At 42.6% G+C, this 19,019-nt stretch overlaps 1 protein-coding gene across 5 annotated transcripts in view; it reads right to left on the reverse strand.

Moving 5' to 3' along the window:
• AFF1 (ALF transcription elongation factor 1) overlaps nt 1-19,019 on the reverse strand; it is a 204,314-nt gene that overhangs the window by 103,440 nt on the left and 81,855 nt on the right. The window contains exon 1 of one of the 5 annotated variants that reach the window (XM_077476370.1): nt 9,089-9,522. The exons of the other annotated variants lie outside the window; for them this stretch is intronic. Within the exon in view, the coding sequence (XP_077332496.1) occupies nt 9,089-9,100 (12 nt within the window). The 5' untranslated portion in view covers nt 9,101-9,522. Of the gene's footprint in view, nt 1-9,088; nt 9,523-19,019 lie in introns of those variants that run through there. 5 annotated transcript variants of the gene reach the window in all.

Consider the following 19,019-nt stretch of genomic DNA (forward strand, 5'->3'; position numbering starts at 1 on the left):
TTGCTGAGGTAACCACTGAAATTCCTTTCTAGGTGCTAGAAAGTCAATACAGGCAATGATGTGGACGCTGGAAGAAGGACCAGGTTGTTAGTACAGGGTCTGATAGCATTATGCTATATATTGAAAACAGGCCATAGATGTTTGATGACAGACAGATTTGCAGGCCTGATAAGACTGTAAAAAAAACTACACACACACACACTGGTGGTAAGCATTGCCTTAGCACTTACATAGTTTAAAAACCGCAGGTCCTTTTCTTTCCCATGGAAAAAATATAAATATTGGTTACCTGAATAATTACAACCTGGACAATGACTAGCTCCCCTAAAAAGTAGTTGGCTAGGAGTGCCTACTGCTATGCCCAGACCAAAGAGTCGCCATTTGATTATTCAAGCGCCTGCAAAAAAAATAAATAAATGGTTGCCTTTTAAAAACGGAATTTGCAACATTGGCCAATAAATGCAGAAACCATCATGTGCCAGCAAATCCAGAATCTAAGTTTACGGAAGAGAAGGTAGACTAGCTTATCTGAGAGGAAAAGCAATACAACAGGAAAAACAAACCAATCAAAGGTTCCTCCTGAGTACCGTCGGGCAAGGGTATCTGAAGATTCTGGAAACTGCCAAAAGGTATAAGATCATTTCACAATCCAACCAAAATTGGCTACTTTGAGCACCAATAATCATATACCTATAAATACTATAAGATATAAGTACAGTCATATTTAGGGCATGTTTTATGCGGTCATTATTTCTACAAGATTTTTTTTTTGCTAGTTTCTGGATTGATGGTGGAAAAATGGCAATACATCAGAAAAAAGGAAAGCATCCGTTTTGGTTGATACCAACCTTGAGACACCAGCACTATTCGGTAACAGCAGAAACCACTGAGGTTTTCATCAGTTGCTTATTGGTAATAATAGTATATGTTAAGGTTTTCCAATATAGACTTTTTTTTGTTGTTGAAACCAAGAGGGAAAAATGAACCAACCCTTATGTGCCAGTAAAAGGCATAGGTGTTAGGAATGGGTTAGCTGCCTAAGATGCTAAAATGTTCCTTCTTAAATCCTAATTTGGCCAAACCTCAAGGACCACAGAAAGGAAAGTACACCTTTTACTTCCAAAAGGCAAATACTTTCTGAACTGAACTTTCTCTTCTGTTAAAAGAGTCATAAACCAAGGACATTGCAGAACATTTTGCGATGTTGAATTGGAATGCTAAAATACCATTGAGATCCAGCCTTTGCCAGGTTCCTAGTTTAGTAAAGCTAGCCATACACTGTCATATTTTGCCCAGTTGAACAAAGATGCCATAAGTAAAAATCAACTCATTCCATGTATATGTGTCACAAAAAAAGAATCATTGCGATTGGTGAAATTCATCCAAATGTGTGGCTGATTTAACCTAGTGAATGTCACAATGAATGGTTCAGCGCACAGCCACGCTGTGCTGCAGCAACAGGATCCTGGTTCAATTACCAGCAGGTAATTAATTATTTGTTCCCTTACACAGTCTTCGCATGCATTTCCTCAATGTGCCATCTTATTCTCCCACAATTCAAAACCAGCTTGATGGCTACTTTTAAACACCTGAATAATAGGTCTTATGCACGCTGGGCAATTGTCCAGCTCTCAAACACCATTTTTCTAGAAGGAGAAAAGTAGCGTCAAAAACATGCCTAAAGCTAAGTTTTTGCAAATGCATTTAGGCCCGTCAAGCGACTGGGCGTTTGTTCATTACATTAGTCAAAATGCTCATTAACTCTGGCCATTTAAAATTTATGAATGCCCTGGCGCTTTATGCACCCAGCGCTTTGCTGCTCCTGAGCGCGTTGACAGTGGGGGGCTTTTTTTCTGCCTATGAATGCCCCAGCGTGGGGGGTGTAGCCTGACACCGCATGGAGTAGGACTCTTTCACAAGGAGCTCTGTCCATTAATCCTGTTACTCGATGAATCTTCGGACCCGCAGACAAGATTTTAGATCCAGACTCACCTCTTATAGCACCCCAGACTCCTGGCATCATGTCCCCAACCAAAGCTCAGAAAGCCACCGCAGCAAAATTCGAACAATTCTGCCAGTTAGATAGAGAGGAACCGGAGGAAGATGGCAACGTTGTGAAGACAGGAGAACAGACGAAGGGAGACACGGACAGGCTAGTGGAAGCAATCACATTCTGATGGACCTCACTGACTGCACAAATCTAGCAGGACAAGGTAGACATTTCCCTGATAAGGCAGAATTTTCAGAAGCTCCTTGACCGAGTCAAGACCGCGGAGACCCGGTTAAGCACTGTAGAAGACGCCATCCTGCCATTGCAGACAGGAATTGACCTCATGCAACAACAGATACACCAGCTTCTCTCCAAACAAGATGACATGAATGCCCCAGCATGGACACATAGGCAAACCTTTAGGGGCGTTTAGAGGCAGGAAAAAAAAAAGCAAGATGCCTCTAGAAGTGGCATTTAAAATGCCCAGTGTGCATGAGGCCATTATGGGTCTACAAATCAAGTATGCAGAAATAAAATGGTCAGTGTAATCATGTTTAGGAATGGAAATGATCTTGCTCAAATGAATTAACTGTGTTTCGATTGTCAATGCCAGAAATGCAGTATCTAAGAAACTGCTGATCTCCTGAGATTTTAATGAACTACAGCCTAATGGACAGCACTTTGGTAAAGCAAACCTGTGCTTTGTCTATGCAGGGCAAAGAAGCGGGTCTGCTACAATGCTCTAATTGCACATAAACACTTTGGTTCCCTGCAACTCAGTTTGATGGCCACTAGAGAATATAATACCTGGTACTTCCAGGTATGAAGGAGCATGTGACTTGTTTTTCCCTCTCACATGACATTGCTGGTACTTGGGGATTGGCTCAGTACCATCACATGGGGATGGGGAGAGAGTCCGCAGCCCTGTATAGTCTGACCAGAGTAACAAAGGGCTTCTTTTTTAAACTTTCAGCGGCACACCCCCCATTGCAAGGGTTAAACTAACATTATGTCTAGGGATTCACAGAAAGGGAGTTAATACTTACCCAACTCCTGGCCCCAGCAGGGTCCTTCAGAACCGCCTCCGGTCCCCCGCAGCCTACTTTTGTAAGCCGTTACCAACTCCGGCTGCACCTTGCAGTGTATGATTCAGCGTTAATGCCCTTGTATTGTACCTGATGATACAGAAGCTCCAACCACATACCAGAGCTTTGGGCAGAGGTGGAAGATAAAATAAGGTAAGTGATATAGCTTGATAAATGAGGTATAACTATGGCCTATGGGTCACCCACTCAGCGCCACCTCAATCCTACAGTGCCAGCAGCAGGGAGATGTGTTGAACTATTCGATCTAATATGTCAATGTCTCTGACATTAAAATAAAAAAAATAAAAATTAAAAATAAAAATAAAATTATAGATAAACGTAAAATTACCAATATAAAATAGAGATGAAATCAAAACATAAAATAAGACTAAGCAGCTGTTTAAATAAATATAAATAAAGTATTACAGTAGTATAACCAGAGTTAAAGTCCTCCTTGCATCAGATAAATACTAAAACAGCGTTAAAACAAAAATAAAAATATAAAAAAAATTGATGGTAATGAAACCATAGGGCAATGGCAAACACCACGGCCAATAGTCTTTATGTAGCAGATGGATATGTGGACAGTTCAGATAATTCACAGTCACTTTACTCTTGGCGTGCACCTTCCACCAGAGTAAGAATGCAATTATCCACCTTGTGAAGCACACACCCCTCTGGGGTACAAACTCGCCAGACGCCGATAGAAAGAGCCTTGTATCTGTGTCCAAACACCGCTCTGTGCTGACACCCCACTTATCCAGAAGGTCCACTGGTATAGGTACTCTGTCAGAATACAAGAGCTCAGCAGGAGTCCCCCATTCACACATTTGAGGTAGTTGATCGTACAAAGTTGAAAAAAACTAAAATAAAAAGACTCATATGAGCTACCTTTGGATTATGAAATAGTGCCACAAAAAACAGTGCACTTTATTTAAAAACTGATGAAAATGTGGAAGATTTCCAGAACCACCAATCACATTTCTCTTTATCTTCAAAAAGTGTTATTAGACTCTTTACAGTGCATCTTTCAAACATTAGTAAATTGAAGTACTATTGACTTGTGCAATCAAATTAAACTTCGTGGTTAGTTTAACCTGGTCTACTGCTGCCCAACGATGCATTGATTTTTCCATTTTTTATTTTTGGAAAGTCTGAGATAATTATTCAATACTATGAACAGTTTTACATTAATTTGTATCAATCCAAAGGCTATGAAAAGTTTTTCTGTAAAAAGTAAAACAGACATCAAAAGTGAGCATTTCAGAAGCAACTGACTGCTCCATATGCCATATGACCAGCTTTGATTTAATAGAATCTCCAGACCATCTGCTTGTTTTTAGAATGATGCTTCTAAAACAGACGAAACTGCTTAAAGTTTTTTTAGAGACTAAATATTTTTTCCCTTAATGCATTCCTTGCATTGAGATAAAAAAAATGTTTAGGCATTAGCATCCCTCCTCACCCCCCTTTTACTTACCTGAGCCCTCACTTGATCCAGTGTTCTGCATGTCTGAAGCTCTTCTCTCCCCTCACTTCTGGGTCTTGCTGGCTTTGCAGGGGCACCGGGAGTTATTGGCTCCCAATGCTGCCAGTCAAAGCCAGTGACGAGAGAACAGGGCCAAGTCTCACTGTCTGTCAATGGATGCAGCAGCGAAGCTCAAGAGCGAGCATGCACAAGTGCCCCCCATGGGTGCACTGGGGAGAGACGAGTGGCCAGGAGCGCCGGTGGGGGACCCGAGAAGAGGAGGTTTGCAGCCTCTCTGTGCAATTCCATTGCACCGCACAGGTAAGTATAGAGATGTGTTTTTTTTAATTTACTTTTACAATTGCTTATATGAATATGTTACCCCAACAGTTAATTTTCCTGATGTGTCATGTGTCTGTTGCACCATGTACTTGTGTTCTAAAGTATCCTGTTCCTTTTGTAGCATTGCTATGTGGGAAATACCTGGTGGCAGTGCTGTGTCTTGGCTTAGGCCATCAAGGCCTAGGGCGGCGGCTCTCTCGACACCCCCCCCCCCCTTCTGGTTCAATCCATCTTGGATTGAAACAGCAAGCCAGGAGTCAGGGCCAATTTAAAAACTTGTATACCCAGGCAGCTTTAGTAACGCAGCCACTGTGCCCCTGTGCCCATCAACGGAAAGAGGAAGGGGTGTGATTTACAGATGAGGGCATGTCTTAAATAGGAAGGGGTGTGGCCTTGACAGGAAGGTTGGGTCGTATTTAAATTAGGGGGTGCATGAGTTTAGCCAGGCCTAGGGCAGCACAAAACCTAAATACACCACTGCCTGGTGGCCTTGTCAGTGCCTCTGCTTTCCTATTTCAATCCGACCACACTAGTCATGAGGGCACATCCATATCAGTGTGGTCAGTTTTCTGTTTTTTCTGAGAGCACAGCCTGCCTGTCCTCCAGTGGCAAAAATTTGTGCCGACACATCCCCCTGCGCAGCCCATAAGCCCCTTATGCAGCTGAAAACAGAGATTTTATATACATATACATAAATGTTTTGCCTTTCATTTCCATTTTAAACTAAATGGTTTGTTTTACAAGGTGAGGGTACATACAGTATATCATTTAGACAAGAGAGCGATACACAATTCAGCATTTGTAGATCTTATCAGTGTAGTAAAATGCTAAGATTGATACATTTATGGGCAACATATAATCATATCCGCAAGATATTATTTTGGCTGCCAGCATGAAACAATTTACACGTCTTCCTTCATTTAGCAGTTGGTTTTACTCCCAGAAGAGCATACCACTTGGGAAGAAACTGGTATCCTTCCCATGGAAACAAATCTGTGTTTGACTCTGTGAAAGTGTGTCAAACATGGTGGTGTCTACGTGCAGGGTTTTTTTTTTTTTTTCCAAATGGAAGTCTCATAACAAGACCAATATGGTATTAGTCAAAACATTTCTCCATATTCAAACACCAATTTGCGGTGTCACAAATCCTACTCTAGTTATTCACTCTTCTGCATTCTCATTGGAAGGTTTTTGATAAATTTCCAGTTTATAGGAGTGTGACAGAACTCTGGACTTTCAAAGGCTTGCTGAAAACTTTTTTAAGCAATCTTATTTTGGCAATTCACAAGAACATCATACCGGATTTAGTAGAATGAAAACACAGAAGGATGAGCTCAGATACTTTCCTGCTCTGTGTAGAGGTTTTGCATAGAGCAGCCCCGATCCTCTTCTTGGGTCCCCTGCTGGCACTCCTGGCCCCTCTCCCCTAACGAGTGCCCCCATAGCAAGCAACTCGTTATGGGGGCACCCGAGCGGGCTGGCTCCTGAGTCGCTGCCCTATGTGTCCATTCACACACAAGGTGGAACTAGTCTCCCCTGCTCTCTCCTCATTGGCTCACTGGTTGTTATTTACAGTAGCAGAAGCCACTGGCTCCCAATGTGGTCTCAGCTAATAAGGAGGGAGAAACCTGGGAGAGGCGAGGCTTCTGTGCACAGTGCTGGAGAAAGATCGGGCTCAGGTAAGTATTGGGGAGGTGCACACAGAAGGTTTTTTTACCTTCACGCATAAAATGCATGAAGGTAATAAACTTTGAGGCTTTACAACCACTTGAATTTATTGAAAGTACCTTCTATTGATCTCAACCTCTTCCAAATTCCTTGTTTTGCTGGTATGATCCAATTTTCTGTTAGAGAAAGTCGCTACATTTGTTCTACAAGTGTATGTATGAATGTAGCCAGCCTCTTGTTGCTCCCAATATGGACTATGGGATTTGTAGTGTGCATAGAGCAGTGCACCTAAGGCTGCTTTCACACCGAGGCACTTTACAGGTGCTATAGCGCTAAAAATAGTGCCTGTAAAGAGCCTTACCTCTCACGCAGGACACCCCAAAAAGTGTCCTGCAAGCCGCATCTTTGCAGCGCTGTAGGAGCAGTGTATACACCACTCTTAAAGCGCCCCTGCCAATGGAATCAATGGGCAGTGCCGGCATAGCACTGCTGCAGTGGCATTTTGCGGGCGGTTTTATTCCTTTTCAACTGCTAGCGGAGGTAAAAAAAAAAATCGCCCCACTAGTGGCGCGAAAACCTCCGCAAAAACTTTGGTAAATCGGCACTAAAAATAGCGGCGCTTTACCGGCGACGTCCCAGTGTGAAAGTAGCCTAATGTCGCGTACACACGATCGAATTGTCCGGCGGAATTGGTCAAACAATCCGGACTTTATAACGAACGGACTTGGCCACACACGGACGCTCCGAAAGTCCAGCGATTTCTAAGGCGATGACGTACAGCACGTACGATGGGACTAGAAAAAGGAAGTTCAATAGCCAGTAGCTTCCTTCTCGTACTTGCTTCAGAGCATGCGTCATTCTTAGTCCGCCGGACTAGCACACTGACGAACGGATTGTCCGCTGAAAGCCAAGTCTGGTGGACAAATTTTGGGTCAAAACTACTTTCTAAGTCCGCCGGACTTTACGATGAAAAAGTCCGCTGGAGCCCACACACGACCAAATTGTCTGGCATACTGTGGTCCGGCAGACCTAGTCCGCCGGACAATTCTATCGTGTGTAAGCGGCATAAGCACAACTAATGTGCACTGCTCATTTCATACAAGCAGAAGTGAGAAGGGAAAAGGAGAGGTGTAGGAGCTCACAGAGAATGAGGCAGAAAACACATTTAGAACCAATTAATTGAAAAAGATTACAGGGCCATTAGGTAGTAAATGTATGTGGATTATTTTTTTAAATTTGGTAAGGCTCAGTTCACCTGAAAGTTGCGTGACTTAAGGTGCAGCATTGCCAGTCAACTTACATGAGATTTGCTGGCAACTTGGTGAGATTCTAGTACTACTTTGAAGTAAATTTGTTTCGTGCAGGTATGCAGAGAAACCAGCATACAGGAATATGCCATGTACTGTCAGAGTCATTTTACGGTAATTTCAAATTACATCAACATAGATGAGGATACAACTTCGAGACAACTTCCATTAAAGTCTATGGGGCACAAGTCAGAAAGAAGTCACCATGTAGTACAGGAACATTTTTTAATGTCGGAGTGACTTTAGTAGTGCTAATCAAGACAGCCCTCATTGACTAACATGGGATTTCACATGTCATGCGACACGGGGGTCTCACAAGTCGGATAGCAATTAGTGGCAGTGTGAACCAAGCCTAGGTGCGACTTTAAAACACTTCACACATTGCTTTTTTATTTCATGATACAGGTCCAGAAGTATTCTGGATAGCCAGAGGGCCCAAAAGAAATGCAAGCAAAAAATCTCATATCAAATGATACTACTATATCAACCAACAATGGATAAGATAGTTTACTTTTTATAACTTCATGAAGATTACTTAAAACACTGAGGTTTACACCAGCATTGCTGCTCTTACTGTAACATGGCGATCTCATTCAAGGCAAGCCAACATGAAGACAGGTGACTAAACTAAGCACACGTAAAGCAGCATAGCAAGGGAGAGGCATTCTGTAACATACTGTAGTTAATTGCTCTTCGTGCTGCTCTAGGGTTTATTCTGGGAGGGACACGTACAACTCTCTGTGGATTTGTCTTACAAAATGCAGATAGGTCATACAAGATATAAATATGTATTCTCTCAGTCACAGATCTCAATCCATTTAGTTAATGTGTACAAAACCAACTGAATCAAGCATACCATACACCCAATGTAAACACAAAAACGCTAAAGCAAAGCACAGGTAAGGTCCGTGCAAGTCGCGTTTAAGAAGGTCTGTGCAGGTAAAAACTTGGTCATTTTTTTTCCCAATGTAAACAGACCATATATTTCTTAATCTGCTGATAAACTGAATGCAAAATAATCATTAGCAGGTATTATCTATAAAACAGGTGAACTTGTATCTTGCACCTTAGAGATAATTAAGCATATATCTGAGAGCAAAACAAAACGCCCGACATCTCTGTTTACAGTGGAAAAAGAAAAAGAAGAATCCTTCTGCGGATTTGGAGCACTTCAGTGTGTACCTTGTGACAGCTGACAGCTGATCACCCATCGAGAAGGAGATCTTACCTCTGTGAACATGTCTTACTTCCCTCCTACATGGCCACCAGCTTTGTCTGTCTCCACACCAGCCCACTTGTCAGTCCTAATCAGTGTCAACAGGTTAGCCTGCTTTCTTCTGGCAGCTCCACGGTAGCTTTCACAGGAAAGAACTTTTAATCTCTTCCCTTGCACAGGCAGGGCCATGAGAAGGCTCGCTGAGCTCCCAGGCATAACTCCCTTGGCTGCGCTCCTAAAAATGCTCTCTCAAGTAAATGGTTGCTTAGCAATGTTTGCCTTCCCCTCTGTATATTTGAAATTGGCAACATCTGTCCCTCTGGCAGTTCGTTGACTAGTATGAAGAAGTCATGGTGAGCAGCGATCAAGCATGTAAAGCACACCCCTTTTCTGAAATGGCCTGAAGGTCAGTTTGAAAGCTAGCTTCTTTGAATATTGTTGAGCGAGAGTTATCTTACAGTCGGGGAGGGGCAGGAGGTGATGAAAGCTACAGTACCCAGGGGACCTCCTTAGTAACCTCACGGTGTAGTAAGCAAACACCTGCTAGCTCCGAGCCATCAGCCCAACAATGTAGCAAAGTGAAAAACATACAGGTAAGGGGTGTAGCCAACAAAGACTACTGGATACATTATAACATCTTTAATGTGTGTATTGGTTATAATTTCACATACAGGTATTGTAAAAAAAAAAAAAAATAATAATAATATTTCCAGATGATAGATTGACAGGTGTGCAAAATACTACAAATACAGTTGTGTGTATAAATTTCATATATCTAGAAATATGTGGAGACCATTAACCACTTCCCTACCCACCCATAGTAATATGACACCCGCAGATGGGATCTCCCATCCTGAGCGGGCATCATATGACGTCCTCCCATTCCCGACCATCTAGGGGGCACGCACGTGCGCCCGCGGCGTTGCTCGGGACCTGGTGCGCGTGCCCGGCGGCCACGATGTCTGCCGGGCACCCGCGATTGCCTTGGAACACAGCAGGACAGTGGATCTGTGTATGTAAACACACAGATCCACGTGCTGTCAGAGGAGAGGAGACCGATGGTGTGTTCCCAGTACAGAGGAACACCGATCGGTCTCCTCCCCTTGTGAGTCCCCTCCCCCCCCAGTTAGAATTACTCCCAGAGAACATAATTAACCCCTGCAGCGCCCCCTGGTGTTAACCCCTTCCCTGCCGGTCACATTTACACAGTAATCAGTGCAATTTTATAGCACCGATCGCTGTGTAAATGTGAAGGGTCCTAAAAACGTGTCAAAAGTGTCCGATATGATCGTCACAATGTCACAGTCACGAAAAAATTGCAGATCGCCATTACTAGTAAAAAAAAAAAAAAAAAATGCCATAAATCGATCCCCTATTTTGTAGACGCTATAACTTTTGCACAAACCTATATACGCTTATTGCGATTTTTTTTACCAAAAATATGTAGAAGAATACGTATTGGATATTATGGCAAAAAGTAAAAAATATTGTGTTTTTTTCAAAATGGTCGCTCTTCTTTTGCTTAAATAAGAACCGCAGGGATGATCAAATACCACCAAAAGAAAGCTCTATTTGTGGGAAAACGTCACACAACTGCGCAATTGTCAGTTAAAGAGATGCAGTGCCGAATCGCTCTGTGCTCTGGTAAGGAAGGGGGTGAAATTGTCCGGGGCTGAAGTGGTTAAGGGCTCTCACACAAGTGGACCGATCGGGTCTGTCTAAAAAAACTGACAGGCGGACCTAATCGGACAATACATTGCCTTCTATGGAGTGCAGAGAAGAAAAAAAAACAAGAACAAAAAAATGGCAGCCTGCCAAGTTTAGATTAGGGGAGATAAAGATAGATTGTAACACTTTAGTTCTTTAGATCAAAGGAATGCACTTCGGTCTGTAAATGAAGTCAGTTTCACCACTTAAAGTGGAAGTCCAGCCGAATACTTAAAGGGTTACTAAACTCAGTAATAAGAAAATAGTTAGTTAATCTGCTCCCCCACAGTGCAAATATACAGTATAGCTGTGCTGGGCTTTGAATCCAGACTACCACAGGAGAAGGGAGCGTGACACAGGGGAAACTGTCAGTGTAGCTGGAAGTGCTCTGGGGTCTCAGCTCACAGTCTACAATGATTACTATACATTAAAAGAATAGTACAGGCAAAACACACTGTGTCCAAAGTCACATGACAAGTTGCACTAGTGGAAACAGAGGCTTAAGCTCATTCACATGTAATGAACAGAAATCGATCTGTATCCTTCCAAACTTTAAAAAAATTTCCTTTGTACCTGGTTTCTTTCATATATTGCGCTAGTCAAATGACATTTCTTCCCCAGCTCTCTATGGCGTTCACAGCAGCTGGGCATGTGCCACACTGTGCACACAGTGCCAATCACAGTGTCATGCAGAAACAACCATGTGTTTCTACATTGTAGAAAATCTGCAGCATGTTGCATTGTAATCTTACAGTTTCTAACAAATAGTGTGTGTTATGTGCTGCTGGAACCATGAAGAACAAGAAGAACATAATTCCAATGTCTGCTCTTTCTCTCTGTGAAGGATAAGAAGGATGGAGGTGGTGCTGGGCATGCCTGCCTAAGAACAACCGACAACCTTTTCAGGAAGTGAAAGACAGCCTATCAAATTCACATGATGAGAGATAGCATTGTCGGCAGTGGCGGCTGGTGTTTTTTTTTTTTATTTGGGGGGGGGGCAGCTGCAAAAAAACACCCGCCCGCTGTTTGCCAGTTGGTCCGGCACTTACCCCACCGTGGCGGGTGGTAGGCAGCGTGGTGCAGCGGCTCGGCTCAGAGTCCTTCATGGTGGCTTCCAGCTCCTCCCCTCCTGCTTTGTGTCCAATAGGATTGCCTATCCTTTCAGCCAATCGGGTGACCGGTGACGAGACCCACTTCCTGACTGGCTGGGAGGAGAATCGGTGCTACACAAGCGAATATTGATTCGTTTCTGTAACACACCTGGGTAGGCTCAGAGCACTCTGCGATCCGAGCGCACCCTATATTCGAGTCTCTGGCTCTAACTGGTGCTTCAAAAAAACAGCCCCTCCGCATTGGAATCCATGCACCGGTGTCCTGAAAGGGGCCAGACGCATGGATAGGGGTGTCAGTTAAGAACAGAAAGAAGCCGATTGTCTAACTTACATAAGACTTTCTAAGCCACACAATCAGATAGTCAGAAAATGAATAATATCAAGGGTAAACATATTTAATATACTATTAATAGGAACATTTTCATTTTTGACTGGAGTTCCCCTTTAAAGACTAAGATCTTTTTCTGACACTTGTGGCTTACGAATTAAAATCTGTATTTTTTGCTACAAAATGACTTAGAACCCCCAAACACACACATTATATATATATATATATATATATATTAGCAGAGACCCTAGAGAATAAAATGGCGGTTGTCACATTATTTTGTATTTGTGCAGTGGTCTTTCAAACGTAATTTTTGGGGAAAAATACACTTTAATGAATAGTAAAAAAAAAAACTAAACTGTAAAAGTTAGCCCAATTTTTTTGTATAATGTGAAAGATGATGTTACACCACGAGAATCGTGATTTCTTATGAGCAAAAAAAAAATCTTTGTGATTTGTGAAAATTGTGATTTTCATTTTGGACAGAATCTACTACTATAGTGGTAACGAGTGATACGTGCCTACTCTGTGCAATGGCATCCTCCTATTTTGGAGTCCCCTGCCAACACTTCATGCTCCTCTTTGGCAATTTTCCACTTTCTATGGGAGCATGCACCAAAGAGGAAGAGCCTGGAGTGCCGGCGGGGGGGACCCCAGAAGAGGAGGATCGGGCCTGCTCTGTGCGAAACCATTGCACAGAGCAGGTAAATATTTTACCACTATAGAAAACAGCTTCCTATGGGACCCTGTCCCCCGCTCACTCTTCACAGCATTTGATTGACAGAAGAGGGAGCCAATGGAAAAACATGCAAGCTCCAAGAAGGCTGTGTTATGGTTGGGATTCAAACCAATGACCCCAGTGCTGCCAGGCAGAAGTGCTAACCACTATGCCGCTGTACTCCCTCGCTTTGCAAATACTACCCAATTAAATGAAAGGAACAAAAAAAATCATTTTCACCTGCACATGACTAGATGATGGAAATCAGCAGAGCTTTACCATATTTTCTAAGCTCTAGGGAAAATTAGTACAACTGCACACAAAGCACATGGTATTTGCCTTTAGTAAATCCACCTCATTCTATTCTGACAGAGAGGACCCTCTGATATCAGAATACACCGATCAGTCGCTGCAGCTGCAGATGGAGAAAGATTTTCCAACAAGCCCATTTAACAGAAGTCAATCATTAGATCGACCTCTGCTGGGTGGAAGTGGCAACACATGGACAAAATTTGCTTGGTCCCTGCTGAACCCGTCAAATTTCAATCCATCTATGGCCAGCTTTAGTATTGTTGTCGTTTTCTTGCTGATTTTTATGACGTGTGAATATTAAGGATAGGTCCACATTAAAACTTTGCACAATAAATAACCAAAGGCTGTCATGGATGTGATCACGTTGCAATAATACTTTGCCTACACGTGAAACCTGAAATTCTGGCTTCTGGCCATAGGGAAATTAAAGATGTAAGGGCAGACCTTAACAGAAACAAACCAATTCCTGTAGCCACACAAGCACTCTAGGTGGACACTGTTAATGAATAATAGTTGAGGACCCCAAAATCCCAGCACTCCTAGATACCAGCAGTTTTACCCTCGGTTCACTTTATAACACTCTACAATCTCACAACTAAAATAGCTTTTCTGCTATATCATTCTCTGTAACGGTTACACACAGTCATTCAGAAAGTTAACTTTCCAGGGCACATGATTTAAGCCAGAGACAGGTGGTCATTATTTTGTATGACCATGCCCAGCACTTGTATCATCGGAAAATGAAAAAAACTGTGAATTCCTTTGATCTGTACTGCTACTGTGAAAATTAAGAAGGGCAAGGGCAGATTAAGGAATTTGTGTAAAAATTAGCTTTAAACGTTACCTCACCTTTTTCACAATTCTGCTGAGCACCCCACAATTAGCAACTTTAGGCCCCTTGGACACAAGGCTGTCTAGCTGCAGTGCGCCAGGAGGGATTGGCTCAGCATCCAGCCCCGCAGCAGGCAGCCTGTTAATTTCCATGACAGGCTGCATTTGGAAAGGGCCGAATACTGTAGCTGTGCTCAAGGCTCTATGTGTTTAGTGAAGAAGGCTTGGAACACAGAAGACCCGTATCCCAAAATGTATAGGGCCCTAAATGCCAGTATCACTTAGTACAGCACTCAGCCTCATCCAGCTGCCTGTCATACTTTGCTGGACACTGTGCCTGTCCCTTCAGGGTGCAGTAAAACACTTGAAGGGATGCACTGCAGATGGACAGCCCTGTGTGCAAGGAGCCTAAATTGTAACTCTGACCAGACTATAGACAAGTATTTACATATTCTTAAGCAATAAAAAAATATATAAATCAAGCCCTCAACAACCTATCTGCAGGCACTCTGGGGCAATTCATTCTCAAATTTCATGGCAGATGCTCTGAAGTTCAAATTTTCTCAGCAGCTCAGATCACTCTGCTTGCCCCTCCCACAGCAATTGCTCTAGATTTAGATAGAAGGCTGCTGAACCATTGCTGGAAGAGGAGGGCAGAGAAAGTCGAGCTGAGAGAATGCTTTGAACCACCTTAGTAAAGATTTGCCATTTTTCCTGTGCTTAAGCAATACTAGAAAATGCCTTTTTGTTTTGAATTGTTAAAAAAAAAACTGTACTACCTGACATGTGGCTGTGCACTACTGTACCATTACCTTATAGCTGCATAACTATAGTGCAAGACCATCTAAGGCTTTGCCACCTCTGGAGCTGTACCGTGAGAACATGCAGAGCAATCATTCAACTGCTTCCACCTCTCCTGTTGCCTTCTTCATCACCACCCCACGTGTCATCAAGACTACCAATCAGGGGGCAAAACCCTGTTCCTCCAACAAGGTGGCTGCCTCAACACAAAGACACAGAAAGCACATGGAACAAAAAACCATGAAACAAAGCATGTTAAGCAAGTAGATAGAAGGCTGCACTGAGCCTACAGGCAATATATGTGACCAGACCCCTGCCATTTTGGGCACAGTACTGGTTCTTTAAAATCTCCAAGTTGGAGCAATAAAATGTCCCCTCAACACAACACAAAAAATGCAATATGCATACCACGCAATTATAGATAAATGCGTGTACTGCTGTGGTGTAAAGGACCATCAACCTGGCACAGAAATTAATATTTGCACACGGAGCAGGGCTGATTTGAGGAATGTCAATTAACACTTATGACGAAAACATGGGCGTGCCATACAAGGAGTGAACTTTGGACACTTCCTAATAAACCGGCAAAAATTGTCAGCCCCCCCCCACTCTAAAATCAAAGGTGTTGGGCAGATAATTCTTCGAGGAACTGCACTCAGACACTGTTTAGGCATTTTGACAGCTAGTTGGGCCGGCTGTCAAAATACAATAGCCACAGTGGGTGACTCCAAGCCATGTTTAGCATGGATGGTATAGGATGCATGCATGGTGACATGTGCAGCCCACCTGATCACTTAGCTTTTTATATCAGCATGATAGATTTTAATCTATGATATCCATTTATCTAAATGCTTTCTGCTGGCAGGCGTTGGCTAATCTATCAGTAAAAACTCTGCCCTAAGATTACCTTTGCTTAGTCGGTTTATATTAGGAACGTATACTAACGCAATAGCATATCTTTTTCTTTTTTTTTTTTTACTGCCACCAAAACCAAAAGGATCACATCCAAAGCAGCTGTACCGATAGGACTCCTGTCTTCAGCTGTCAAGGTAGTAGGGTTTGTTTACTGAAGGTGCAGGCTTCATACACTGCGCCACTTGGAACCCAAGCAGAAAACCAAACAGGCACACCAGTGTATATTCAATACAATTGTCCCATTGTGCAAATATAGCACAGGTCAATGGTCAGAAAGTATTAAAAGGGAAACTGTAGTATTTTTAATGTTTTTTTTTTAAATATAAGCAAGAAGGAATAATGCAAAAAACCTGATCAATGAGTGTTAAAGCATAAGTGTTATTGAAAACTATGATGGCGACAGGCCAATAAGTAGTAATTGAAAGGTCCCAGGTTTTAGGGGTCCTGGAGTACAATTAGAGACTGAAAATATAGGATGGCCTCTAGATGCCTGTACTTAATGCATGAGGTCAGGTTAGTATTTCTTTTTTTTTCTTTATTGGCAGGTGTAATTTAATGTATAGGTAGGTTCAGATTCTTACAACAGACTTTTAACGCTTTTGGTAGCCGTCAGAGAAAATTACTGGTCGAAAAAATTAGTAACGACTTTCAACTGGTAAATCTGATCTTGGGTTTGTTATAGAGGTCGACCGATATATCGGCCGGCCGATATATCGGCCGATATTTGCCGTTTTTTAAATAATCGGCATCGGCCGATTGTGTTAATAAAAAGCCATTCTACAGCGGGACTTTGAAATGACTTCTGTAAGAAGTCAGTGTGAGTTGTCTGAGTCGTCATAGCAACACTTTCCTCCTCTCTGGGCAGACTGCCAAGAAAAGAACTAAATGATACAATGTTTACACTTCTGAATGAATGAAGTCATCTCTGTGTAGAAGTTCTCAGTTTAACCATTTAAAGACTAAATCTTTTCTGACACTTGTTGCTTACAAGTAAAAATCCTGTATTTTCTGCCAGAAAATCACTTAGACCCCCCAAAAAATATATATATTTTTTGAGCAGAGATCCTAGGGAATAAAATAGCGGTTGTTGCAATATTTTATGTCACACGGCATTTGCACAGAGGTCTTTCAAATGCATTTTTTTGGGAAAAAAAGACACCATTTAAAAAATAAAATAAAAACAGTAAAGTTAGCCCATTTTTTTTTTTTTTTGTCCAAAAGTTTTGACTACCTGTTTTTATTTAATATATAGGTTTTTTGTTTTTTTTAATCTAGATCATACATACAAGTAAACTGATTGGAGGTTTGTTTTGTTTAATAAATGTTTAAAGCGGGAGTCCGCCGGGACTCCGCGTTTTTTTTATTTTTTTTTTTTTTTTTAAAAGCCAGCAGCTACAAATACTGCAGCTGCTGACTTTTAAAATAATGACACTTACCTGTCCAGCGCGCCCGCGATGTCGGCACCCGAAGCCGATCTCTAGATCGACACTCGAGTGCTGCCGCCGCCGCCATCTTGGGTATGGGAATCAGGAAATGGAGCCTTTCGGCTTAATTTCCCGGTTCCCTACTGCGCATGCGTGAGCCGCGCTGCGCAATAAGGATGGACCCGCTGCCTCTGGGATCTGTGTGTTTCCCAGCAGGCAGCGGGGCACTTGCGGAAGGGGGCGGGCACTTGCGGAAAGGGGCGTAATGTACGCCCCTTTCTGCAGAGAGCTAGCCCGGAAGTGGGTGCAGATACCTGGATTATCCAGGTAACTGCACCCCCCTCCCCCCTGAAAGGTGCCAATTGTGGCGCCGGAGGGGGGGAGGGTTCCGATGAGCGGAAGGTCCATTTTAGGGTGGACCTCCGCTTTAAGTGTAAGAAATTTTCTGTATCACTTATGAAGACTGCTTTCACACTGGAGTGGGCAGACGTTGACGGTAAAACGCAAGTTTTAGCGGCTCTTTACCATCATTTTAGCGGTGCTATTTGGCTGCTAGTGGGGCACATATAACCCAGCTAGCGGCCAAGGAAGAGGTTAAATGCGCCCATGAAGCACCGCTGCCAAATCGCATTGCATGCGCTTCGGCAGTGGTGCCCATTCATATCAATGGGCAGGAGTGGTGGAGGAGTGGTATACACCACTCCAAACGTGCTGCTTGCAGGACTTTTTTTTTTAAGATCCTGCCAGCGCCATCGCCTCAGTGTGAAAGCACTCCGTCTTTCACACAGACTGCAGGGGAGCCATTTTGCAGGCACTTTACAGGCGCTATTTTTAGCCCAAAAGCGCCTTAAAAAACGCCCCAGTGGGAAAGGTGTGTTAGATCAAGGGGGATTAAAAATAAATAAATAAAATAAAATCGGCCTAACATATCGGCCCAAAAAAATCGGCATCATATATCGGCTATCGGCCGCCATGATTTCTAAATATCGGCATCGGCATCGGCCAGAGAAAAACCCATATCGGTCGACCTCTAGTTTGTTACCTTCCATGTCTTTAGTGATGTGTGTAGGCCTGCCAACCACACTCAAAAGGACAAAAGTCATAACTATTGTGTATTCTTTACCTACTGTACGCTAGAAAAAAATACCTTTAAATAAATTACTTTTCTATAATATTTGTATTTAAAATTCCTTTAATATAAATATTGAAATATGAAAAGGAACAGAATGGCTCGGGAGAAGCAAGACCAACCCCAGCTTTAAGGCCTCATGTACACTGCTGCTGGTAAACGCACGTTCAGAGGCAGTTGGATGCTTTTTTCAGCTGCCCCTGAACTCATCCAATGTTATCTTATGCAGACATGTACACAGGTTCATTTAATGTCGTTTTTTTTTTTAGGCAGTTGCGTTTAGAGTCTTCTCTTTGAAGGCAAAAAAAATGAGTTCAGATGCCAAAGTTTCCTTCGTTTCAGCAGCTAAACACGGTAACAGCGTTTATTTTATAGGCCTTTTTCATTTTTGGCTATTTTGAAACGCTTCAAAAACACAAACGTGGGAAAACGTGGCTAAACGCGGCATGTAAATGTGGCAAAATTGACATTTTAAACATGGGTTTTTTTATCTGTCAAGTTAATTCGTTCAGGATAGGTTGCACAAACGTCCCGTGTACATTAAGCCTAAGGCTTCATTCACACCTGAACAAAGATTTACTAGCCTATAATTTCGAAACGCTTCTAAATGCAAACGTGGCAAAACGCGGCATGTAAATGCGGCAAAATGGACATTTTAAACGTGGG

Source organism: Lithobates pipiens, unplaced genomic scaffold (assembly GCF_037356315.1).
Source record: "Lithobates pipiens isolate NorthernLeopardFrog02 unplaced genomic scaffold, aLitPip1_a1.2 Scaffold_13, whole genome shotgun sequence".
NCBI classification, from domain to species: Eukaryota; Metazoa; Chordata; class Amphibia; order Anura; family Ranidae; genus Lithobates; species Lithobates pipiens.